This window comes from Petaurus breviceps, unplaced genomic scaffold, assembly GCF_028583685.1.
Source record: "Petaurus breviceps papuanus isolate PSGF00001 unplaced genomic scaffold, PetGlider_PUasm1.0 90625, whole genome shotgun sequence".
In the NCBI taxonomy this organism is placed as follows: Eukaryota; Metazoa; Chordata; class Mammalia; order Diprotodontia; family Petauridae; genus Petaurus; species Petaurus breviceps.
The window spans coordinates 3,712,120-3,723,238 of NW_027187289.1; the positions used below are offsets into that span (position 1 = coordinate 3,712,120).

General features: G+C 48.1%; 1 protein-coding gene across 1 annotated transcript; it reads left to right on the forward strand.

Annotated features, from left to right (window-relative positions):
- Nucleotides 1-3,315: 3,315 nt before the first annotated feature.
- ZIC2 (Zic family member 2) lies at nt 3,316-8,512 on the forward strand. The gene is made up of 3 exons (XM_069064137.1): nt 3,316-4,739; nt 6,560-6,723; nt 7,028-8,512. The coding sequence occupies exons 1-3, from the start codon at nt 3,671-3,673 to the stop codon at nt 7,394-7,396; spliced, it is 1,602 nt and encodes a 533-aa protein (XP_068920238.1). The 5' UTR covers nt 3,316-3,670; the 3' UTR covers nt 7,397-8,512.
- The last annotated feature ends 2,607 nt before the right edge of the window (nt 8,513-11,119 follow it).

An 11,119-nucleotide genomic window follows, 5' to 3' on the forward strand; every position in this document is an offset into this window, starting at 1 on the left:
TCTCTCTCTCTCTCTCTCTCTCTCTCTCTCTCTCTCTCTCTCCCTCCTTTTTTACTTTGAGGGGTAGGGGGCCAGTAGTGGTTTACCACTTTCTTAAACGCTTAGGCAGATAAGTGAAAAGGGAAATCTGACTGACTTCAGGGAGAAAGGTTCAGACTTCCAAGAACTCATCGGAAAGAACTCGGCTTTTGGAGGTGTCACTGCCCAGAAGAACGACCGTGAGTGGCAGCTGGGTTGCAGGTTTAAGAGCTGGGGCAAGCCAATAGAGGCGAGTTGGGGCAAGCCTAGAAGGTTGCTGGGCAGGACAGCTGATTTTCTGGGATCTTCTTCAAACCTAGAGAAACAAACAAAAACGGCTTTTGAAGGAGAGAATAAGACAAACCGATATTCCAACTCGTTTAGAGGCAGAAGTGTTTGATTTCCTTTTTACCTTAACTCATACTCACAAAAACCCGTAAACAAAACGCCTGATTTCCGTGAATCAGGCGAAGGAAGTCGGTGACGGGCACAGTGTCTTTAATTCACACCTCAGCAGACCCCGGATTCTTCGTTCTTCTTTAACTGTTTAGTTCTATCATTTTATTGTTGAACAGGAAATTACCAAAACCTCTCAGACGTTTCAAGTTATCCCAAGAGTGCCAGGTCCTTCTTCTGGTCTGCGGATATGGGGACTTGTGCCGTGGACAAGGCAGCTAAGAGAAAAAGGCACGCTGGTCTTTTGACAGTGAAAATGTTTCACTCCGTGCAGATGGTAGTGATGATGATGATGATTAGTAACAACAACGTGTTTAAACCTTGGAAATAAAACGTAAAACCGTGTATATCTGGCTTGGTCTCTTTGAAGAGGACATGATGCTGACTCACATACAAATTCTGGGGGTGCACTAGCTTTAAAACACCCACAAAGGTAACAACAACCACTCCCAAACCTTGCTGATTTGTACATTGACCCCAAATAGTTACTCTGTATTTAAGCAACTTCAAGACAAGCCCCAAGTAGGGGTCAGGGCCGAGTAAACATTTACAGTAAGAAGGCTTCGGCTGAAGAGAATAACAGAAGGAGAGGCTGACTGTTGTTTGGGGGCCCACAGTGAGGGTGGGGGTGGTGTGTGTGTGTGTGTGTGTGTGTGTGCTCGCGCTGGGGAAAAGACGAGTTTCTTTTTCTCTTAGTTCCTTCTCTTCTTTCCATCCCAGGAGCATTTTTTTTAATGTAAAATTAGAGGGAACGGGACACAGAAAAAAAAAAAAAACCTTGCATTCCATTTCACCATTCTCCCTTGTCCCCATTGCCAACAGTAGGCTCTTAGCACAGGCTCGCAGCCTCTAGTGCGTTTATTAGAATTCTTCCCCTATTCACCCGCAACTTCTCAGGGTCCCTTTTGCCTCAACCGTTTTTTGTTGTTGTTGTTTCTAAACATAATGGCTGCAATGATGGCAGCGGACACTAACATTCTCTTTTTGTGTCTTTGTGGCATTTGTAGTGGTGGTGGCCGTAGCTGCTGCTGCAGTTGCCAGAAGCCAATGACCTTCTCCAAAAATCCCAGGATATGAGGGCCGCCTTTCCCTACCTTCCTAGCCCCCTACCCATTCTAACACTATGCTGACAAACCTGTGACCCTCAGACCCACTCGCCCTGAGCCAAGTGCAGAGGCGCCTTGTGCCTCTGGCGCCGACCGCCACCGCCACCCCAGCTCTCTCCGGAGCCTCTTCCAATGGCAGCGGTGGGTGCTGGCGCTGGGGGCGTAAGGTTCCTGGATGTAGCGGCGGTAGCCCCAGCGGCTACAGCTGCTTCTGCTGCTTCAGCCTCTTGGACCCAGCTAGGCGAAGGGGTTGGGGGGCGGGGGAGGGGGCAGGGTGGAGAGAAAGAGGGATGGAAGCTAGAAGAGAAGCTATGGGGAGGCGGGAAGGACTTGGGGCCCAGATAGCGGCGATTAGCCGACTGGGAGGTAGTGTTGGCAGAGGGGAGGGGGAGGGGGAGGGGCCGAGGAAGGGGAAAGTGTGGATTGACTGGGCCTCAGTGACCAATGAGCTAGCGCGGCTAGAGTGACCGTGCGGTTGTTAAAGGGGGCGGTGGAAGAGGAGCTGCCAGTCCAGACTGAGAGGGGAGGGAGGGAGACGAGAGAAGGGGAGGAGGAGAAGAAGAAAGGGGGTAGGGGGAGGGGAGAGAAAAAAGAGAAAGCAAAAAATAAAAAATAAAAACCGGAGACCATAGCAGCGCCCCCCGATATAAACCGGGGGGGAGGAGAAAGAGGGAGAGGTGGTGGTGGCAGCGGCACATAAACCCCAACGCCAGGAGAAAGGGGAAAAGAGATTTCAGCTTTGGATTCCCCGCACTTGCTAGATCCAGAGAGAATACTCCATCCTCATGGACTGCTGCTGTTCCTGTTGCTACTGCTGCCACCGCTGTTGCTGCTGCTGATCCCCGGCTCCCTGCCTGGGCACAGAGAGAGACAGAAACACGGAAAGAGAGAGAAAAAGAGATCACTTTTTTTAATTGTTGTTATTGTTTTTAATCCTCCTCCCTCTCCTTCTCCCTCCTCCCTCTTTTCCCCTCCCCCTTCTCTTCTTTCCCCTCCCACTGCCATCTCCATCACTGTCTCCACAACCTCCTCCTCCTCCAACACAACTTAAAGAAAGACAGGAGCGTCTGATTCCTTCATCTGTGGGAATTCGCTGCTGCTGCAAGTTTACTACGTGAGATACATCCAATGCCAAGCACGAAAGAAGAAGAGGAGGGATAAAAAACAAACCCCAAACCCTGAATCATAACAATACCCATAGCCGAGAGGAGAGGAGCGGGGAAGGGGGAAAGAAAATCCCAAAGCCGGCAGCTAGAGGAGCAGGAAGGGGAGTGGATTGCCCCGTCCTCCTCCAGGGCCGCCCCCCCCCCCCATTCCCACCCCCTGTTCCCCACCAAGATCAGGTGGAGAAGGGGGAACTAGCAGAGGGGGCAGTGCGGCGGGTTTCGCATCTTCTCCCGGTCTTCTTCTCTGTCTCTGTTGTGCAGTTTGAATTTTTTTAATTTGATTTAATTTTAATGTTTAATTTGGGGGGGGAGTGGTGATTTCTGCGAAAGTGACACGGATCTCAGCCGCGGTGTGTGTGTGTGTGTGTGCGCGCGCGCGCGCGTGTGCGTGTGTTAGGGGGTGTGGGGGGGCTGTGTGTGCAGGAAAAGGCACAGCGCTCGCCCCCCTGCAACCCCCCTCTCATCTCCTCTCCCCCCCCCCCCTCCCCCCCTCCCTTTCCCTCCCCTGCCCGCCCGCCCCCGCCACAGCTCCTTTAATACACTTTGGTTCTCCGCCTGGCTTTGGACTCTTCTTCTCCTCCTCCTCCTCCTCCTCTTCCTCCTCCTCCTCTCTCCGGCTTTGCTCCACAACCCAAGCAGCTCGAAGCTGCAGCTCCGGGCTGCGCGAGCAGCGGCGCGGCGGCGGAGGCTAGCAGAGTAGCTGGGCTCGAAGGAGCCCGCGGCTGCGGAGGCTGAAGCTGCCGCTGCCGCTGCTGCGGCTGCTGCAATTCGAGGAGCCGCCACCGCCAGGAGCAGCCGGGAGCTGAGCGAGGAGGAGGAGCCGCCGGGAGTTGCGCGAGCAGCCGGGGCAGACACCAGCGCCTCCTTCGGGGGTAGCAGCCCGAAGCCGAGCGGGAGCGGCAGCCGGAGCGGAGCGGGCTGACCATGCTGCTGGACGCGGGGCCGCAGTTCCCGGCCATCGGGGTGGGCAGCTTCGCCCGACACCACCATCACTCGGCCGCTGCGGCGGCCGCGGCCGCGGAGATGCAAGATCGCGAGCTAAGCCTGGCGGCGGCGCAGAACGGCTTCGTGGACTCGGCCGCCGCGCACATGGGCGCTTTCAAGCTCAACCCCGGGGCCCACGATCTGTCCCCTGGCCAGAGCTCGGCTTTTACCTCGCAAGGGCCCGGGGGCTACCCGGGTTCTGCCGCTGCCGCAGCAGCAGCCGCAGCTCTGGGGCCCCACGCCGCCCATGTAGGCTCTTATTCGGGAGCACCCTTTAACTCCACCCGGGACTTTCTGTTCCGCAGCCGGGGTTTTGGGGACTCGGCTCCGGCCGGTGGGCAGCACGGGCTATTCGGGCCAGGGGCGGGAAGCCTGCACCACCCGCATACGGATGCCCAAAGCCACCTTCTGTTCCCAGGGATCCATGAGCAGCACGGCCCCCACGGCTCTCAGAATGTGCTGAACGGGCAGATGCGGCTGGGACTGCCGGGGGAGGTGTTCGGTCGCTCGGACCAGTACCGCCAAGTGTCCAGCCCCCGGACTGACCCTTACTCGGCGGCCCAGCTCCACAACCAGTATGGCCCCATGAATATGAACATGGGCATGAACATGGCAGCGGCCGCCGCCCACCACCACCACCACCACCACCACCCAGGTGCCTTTTTCCGCTACATGAGGCAGCAGTGCATCAAACAGGAGCTCATCTGCAAGTGGATCGACCCGGAACAACTGAGCAATCCCAAGAAGAGTTGCAACAAAACTTTCAGCACCATGCACGAGCTAGTCACCCACGTCTCGGTGGAGCACGTCGGGGGCCCTGAGCAGAGCAACCACATCTGTTTCTGGGAGGAGTGTCCTCGAGAGGGCAAGCCCTTCAAGGCCAAATACAAACTGGTCAACCACATACGTGTGCACACCGGAGAGAAGCCGTTTCCTTGCCCCTTTCCCGGCTGCGGGAAAGTTTTCGCCCGTTCGGAAAATCTGAAGATACATAAAAGGACCCACACAGGTAAATGCTGAGTCTGCTGTCTCGAGGGTAGTAAAAGATGGGCGGAAATGTGGGGCTTCCCCTGAAGGTTGAAGGGAAAAAGAAAAAGCATCTCATTTTATTTGAGAGGGGCCTTGATTCTCGGACCCTGTAGACTCTGTGTGTGTGTGTGTGTGTGTGTGTGTGTGTTTAGAAAGGGAAGAGAGGGCTGCTTTGTTATTGTTTAAATGTTATCTGTGGCATCCCTTTAGGAAAATGCATTTATAAATGACAAAAACACATCCAGCCTTTTCACAGTAAAAATATTTAGTTTTCCAAGACCCTCCAAAAATATTGGTGTGAATTGATGGCACAAAAAAAAAAAAATAACGTCTATTAATTTGGTGAACATGAGTAGAGCATGGAGATTATTTTTCCAGTTTGTGCTTTCTATCTCATGTGTGCGTTTTAATGTGCCTTGTTTAGGGGTCGAAAAGTCCCTTTCTGAGACTGCTTCCTATTAAATTTAACTGGTGTGAGCTTGGGCAATAAAACATTTTTCATTTTGAAAGTGTTTTTAAAGTCATACTCGAAGTTATTTGAGGGGGTTTACAGTGGTTTTTGTAACAGTTTGTTAAAGTATGTAATGGGCAACGGAGGATTTGCGATTCCCAAAACTTGAGCTAAAAACCTGGTGAGTTAAGAGCAGGGCAGCGCGGCTCCTGATGGAGGAATCGCGTGAGAAGAGAGAGTCGCAAAATAAACACGTCTCCCAGCTTCATATATTATTCATCTATTACAAGGTCCCAGCCAAAATTGTGCCAGACTATTTTATAATAGGAAGCCAAATATTTTAGCAACTTCCACATCAATATTTACTCGAAAACCGGACGAACGGTAGGCCTATTGTTCTCTTCTGTGTTAGGAGGGATACTAGGTGCTAGACAAGCTTTTAACAAGGTTTAAAATTTGAGAAATTTATTTGCATGAAATGCCCGCATTAAAGTCACTGTGTCTGAACGGATGTCTTTAAAAAACAATTTAGGTGCTAATGGAATTTAATGTTAAATGGTTTTCTTTCCAACTAGGGGTATGTTTGAGTTATCACACCTCTAAATTACTCCAAGCATTCGGAATTCTGGCAATAGGGCGTAAAAACCGTATGAAAATTAAATGGGTACTGGGGGGAGAAATTGGAAGGTGTTTAGTTTCTACGGAATCTGCGCCTCCCTGGAATATCTAGATAGTACCTCTTTCCCAAGCTTAAAAAAAAAAAAAAAAGGAAAAGGAATGGCGTGATGGCAGAAATCATAGTAACTCTTTTTGCAGGTTGTTGGCTGAAAAATAATGGGATAGTCACCCATCTGTGCCACCTTCCCAAAACACACACAACAACGCTAAATTTAATAGTTTACTGGCCTCAGATAGAAATAAACTAAGCCCAACAGCCTGTGTGGTTTTTTAAAAATACTACAAATATTTTGTCATAATAACAGCTTATCAGTGTTGAGGCAAACTTAATAGAAGCTACAGACCAATTCATCACTGTTTTTAAAAAAAGCCCTTCTCAGTCTGGGCGACGCCAAACAATATTCATTAAGCTAGCGGGCCCCCCCTCTCCCCCACAAATGGACACCAGGCTGGAATGAACTTTTTAAAAAATCAAACATAATCTCCATGTTTCTCCTTTCTTGAAATAGGAAAATGCAAAATCTTAAAGTGGATCATAGTCCCTACGGAAGACCACAGTAACAACCCTACGTTCCTTCACCCTCCCCTAAATAGGCATCCGCTGTGGAGTGGATTACAAGTCCAAGTTATTTGTTTACTATCATCAAGCCCTGCTTGTTTATGCTTTCCAGGAGAGAAGCCGTTCCAGTGTGAATTCGAAGGCTGTGACAGACGCTTTGCCAACAGCAGCGATCGGAAGAAGCACATGCACGTCCATACTTCGGATAAGCCCTATCTTTGTAAGATGTGTGACAAATCTTACACCCATCCCAGCTCCCTGAGGAAGCACATGAAGGTACTTGGGCAAACTGGGGCATCCTGGGGAGACCATGGTCTCTTTTTCTCTCCTTTTTATTTTGGAATCTAGCCTCTGGTTTAGAGCCTGAGAATGGGGTAATATTGGTGGAGAAATTCCTACACTAATTGGAAGGGGGAAGAGGGGCGGGGTTGCAGCTTCGGCCTAGGCCTCCAGTCCTCTAAGATCCGAGCTCTTAGGAGCGGGGTCTTCTGAGGAACCCTGCTCTCCTTGGTTCGGCCCCACGGCAGCTGCACTCACACCTAGTCCCCTCTTGTCCTCCCCCCTTCCTTTTGTCTTTCAGGTCCATGAGTCTTCCCCACAGGGCTCGGAATCCTCCCCAGCCGCGAGCTCGGGCTACGAGTCCTCCACCCCACCCGGGCTAGTGTCCCCTAGCGCTGAGCCCCAGAGTACCACCAATCTCTCTCCCGCTGCTGCTGCGGCGGCGGCGGCAGCAGCGGCGGCAGCGGCGGCGGCCGCTGCGGTGTCCGCGGTGCACAGGAGCAGCGGAGCTGGAGGTGGCGGCGGAGGCGGCGGCAGCGGCGGGGGAGGCAGCGGGGGTGCCGGTGGCGGCGGTGGAGGGGGCGGTGGCAGCAGCAGCACCGGCGGGGGCGGTGGGACCGGCGGGGGTCACAGTGGCCTCTCCTCCAACTTCAACGAATGGTACGTCTAAAGGAGGGGCCAATCTCCTTCTCCCAACCCCCTCCCCAGTTTTCCCCGAGTCCAACCAGCCCTCATCCTCCACCCTTCTGCCGAGAAGGGGAAGAGAACAGTTAGTGATAGTGGATGTTTCAATTATTTTTATTCATGCCAGCAAAAGGATTTGAATAAAACAAAGGATCTAATCTCGAAGAGCAAAAATTTCCCTTCCAGAGTCTCTGAAACTAAAAAACAAAAACAAAAAAAACAGCAAGGACACCCAACAACAGCAACAAAAAAAAACCCCAAACCAAACTCTCTTGCTTCCCCCTTTTTGCTCTTCCCCCACTCCCTCTTCCTGGTCTAGTTACTCGTCTCCTGACAAACTGTGTACATAGTGGACTCCTCCTTCCTTCTCTGAGGTGGTAACGAAGTTTTAATGGATTCTTGGTGTATAGAAGTTTGGCCATTTGTAAAACGACGGTTGAGTTTCCTCCCCTCCCTCCCTTCCTTGCCCAAAGTGATGGACTTTTCTTTTCTTTCTTCTTTTTTAGTTCCCCGATTTATTTTTAAGTAATGTGGAAGAAAATGGTTTATTTTGTATTGTGGTATTGAATATTGTGTTCCTTTTTATGAGGCAACTTGATTGTAATCTTCATGCAACTATAGACTGGAAGAAAAAACCGTGCCAAAGTCTCCATTCTGTTTTTCCAACACAATTCTATACAGCACACACATACACACACACTCACACAAACACACAACACCACCACCACCAACGCTTGTGAATGTATTTTTCTGTTAGCTGGGTTTACATGTGATGTTTTAGTGCTTTTGCAAGTTCAATTTGTTAGTTCCTGTACGGAAGACTGTGGGGAAAAATAAACGTTGTGCCGTTAGCTTTTTCCGTAATAACACCCTTCCTTCTGTAAATATCCATTACCATATTTATCCATTTGTAATTAAATTATGGTATTAACTTGCTACAGAGGAAACAATATTTATAAAGAATGTTTCTTAACTATAAATATGTACAATTGTGGGCATAAACTGTTTCAGAATTTTTATTTGAAGGTTTAAGTGGTTTCATCATTTCTTGTGATGTTTTAAGAGTAATGCATACAGAAATATAATAAAAATGTGTTGAAACTGCATGAACACACTCTTCTTTTATAAAGGGTTTTCTTGAAACAAGAAAGAGGTATCTAGAGCATGACAGGTATATTTCTCAATGTGTAAGATGACAAGAGTTGTAGATTTAGCTAACATTTCCTTAGGGAGATACTTTCTAAATTGCCTTTTACACATACTGTTAATGGCTGAGAATGAACTAATATTTTGGAAACTTCTGGGAGACCTAAAGTCAGAAAACTTCAGAACCTTAATAGATTATACGAGAACATTTTTCAGCTATTTGAAAAAAATTTAGACTATAACAAGCCCTTTTTCTTTTTTTTCCCCTTTTTTCTTCCTCTCCCTGAAAAGCAAAATTAGCTAACTTATTTGTAAACTTAGAGCCAAGTGGTAGCACTTTGATTTTGAACTTGACTAAATGATTATTATTTAATAGTCTGAGTTTACCAATAATCATTCATTTTTTTCTTGATGTCTTAAGCAAAGAGCTAACTACATAAATCATTTGCAATAATTCTCATAGTTTTGATCAGCATAATTACCCAAAAGAAGAAATAATAAATACAAGACTTTTAAATTTAATTTGGAAAATTATACCATCAACTGTTGCTGTTGGGTGGGGGCACCCCCCAAAAAAAAACAACCAATGTCCCCCATACAGAGAAGACTGTATCAAGCAAATTAAAATAAAAATAAAATTAAAGACAAATAATTGGAGTGGGGGGAACCTCTCTGTGACATCAATAACTGGTTGGACTTTTATGGTGAGGATGCAAGTCGGTAGAAATAGTTTTAAAGAGCTGTCAAACCATACGACCTAGCAAGAAGAGAGAAGGTAATTAAAAATAGAGAAGGGGAAAGAAATGGATAGTGAAAACATTGAGAGTCGGGGAATGATCAAGACATCTCTATCTTCTCATGGAAATTTAAGACTACGGCTTAGCCCCATTTCCAGTCTTCTGTAGGTAGTAGAGACAGGCTGAAGGGACTGGGCTGGCCAACTACTGGAGCAGAATCAAGCAAAGCCTGATTTGCACAGAACCCCTAGCTCCCTACAGGGGCTAAGCTGCTTTCCACCAAAACTTGTGCAAAGCTACTGGCTTCTTTAAATCTCAGCCAACGACCGGAGCTATTTGTGGTAATGGTGTTTGCTTCCTCGAGGTCTCCAGTCTACACCCCACTCTCTCACTTGATGACTGGAAAAAATAGGCAAACATAGGTAACAGCTCCAACAACTACCACTCTTGTCTGCTTAGAACAACGGAGCTGCTACCTGTTCAGTCGACAATCACGAACAAACATAAACCAGTTGTGAAGGGGAGAGGACAGAGGATGGAGTGGGAGGAGAGTAAAAGGTCTAAGGGGTGATACATCTCCAGGGACAAAGTTCGAGTATATTTCAGAGTGGGGTGTGTGTGTGTGTGTGTGTGTGTGTGTGTCCTGAACGATGGAATCTCTTCACTCTCAGCTGCCTTGTAGCTGTGAAACGCCAATTCCTAAAGTAATTAGGCCACTATTAAAATCCAATTTATAACCCATAATAATATTAAGCAAAATTATTAAAAATAATTGGCATATGTTACTAAGTCTTAGGAGACTTCGCCAGAAATTACAACTGTGGGGAGGAAAAGCCTCAGGTTTTCACCATCCTCTTTTCTCTCCCTTCTCCTCCCCCTCTGTATTCTGTTAGTGGTGGGGAGAAGGAAGAATGTGATGAAGTTAAGCTATTTATTGCAGATTTGGTTTTTTAAACGACTAATTTCAGATAACGATTTTAAAATGTCAGTGGTTTTGAAATCTTAGGTCATTCTTAGTGGAAAAAAGGAACTTCCAACAGACAACTTTAGTCACCTAAAGGGTCTTAAGGACATTTTCTCCCAGTGAGCTGCTAGCTGTGTTGTGTGTTAGAATGTGTGTTTATAAGAATACAATAATCATCGATTTACTCTATTATTTTCAAGGTTTAAACTTAAAAGGAACGACTGTGTTGAGTCCCCTTCTGAACTCAGGATAGTTGGGCCCCGGGGTGGAAGAGGGAAATAAACTGTGGGGGGTGGGGGTGGGAGAGGAGATTCTGTGGGTGGAGGAAGGATGTGGGAGAAAGAGAATGGAGTGTAGAGAAGGGAAGAACTCAGTCCTTGCAGTCCATCTAAACGTCCGCCCCAGAATTAGGTGGGCCAACGGTATCGAAGGCAGCAGGAACAGGGAGAGTTCTCTGGGAGGGGAGCCTTGGGCCTCTTTGTACAGGCCACTGTTACCTCTTGGCCAAAGCTTCTCAAGCACAAAGGCTTCCAGCTTCGCCTCAGTTTTGTTACCCTATTCTTAAACAAAACAACACAGAGAACTTAGCGTTGGTTTCCTAAAGGCTATCCTTAGTCATTTCTACCTTCCCTCTTAAGATGAAAATTCTTGGGGGTTAGGGAGACTTGTATTTCTTTTAAAACGGATATTTTAATTTCGAGTCCTTTAAAATAACCATACACACAGGAGATAGTTCCAAACAGGAATGAACAGGAATGACTGGCGAGGGTGTTTTGGGGGAGAACCTAACCTTGCCCCTGCGGAACTGAATTTCTTATTCGCCATTATTTTAGAGCTCCAGATAGAGCAAAGTGAAACAGGT

Coding starts and splice junctions, on each gene's coding strand:
- ZIC2 (XM_069064137.1), top strand. CDS start 3,671: ATGCTGCTGGACGCGGGGCCGCAGTTCCCGGCCATCGGGGTGGGCAGC. Junction 4,740..6,559: donor ACATAAAAGGACCCACACAG/GTAAATGCTGAG, acceptor TATGCTTTCCAG/GAGAGAAGCCGTTCCAGTGT. Junction 6,724..7,027: donor CCCTGAGGAAGCACATGAAG/GTACTTGGGCAA, acceptor TTTGTCTTTCAG/GTCCATGAGTCTTCCCCACA.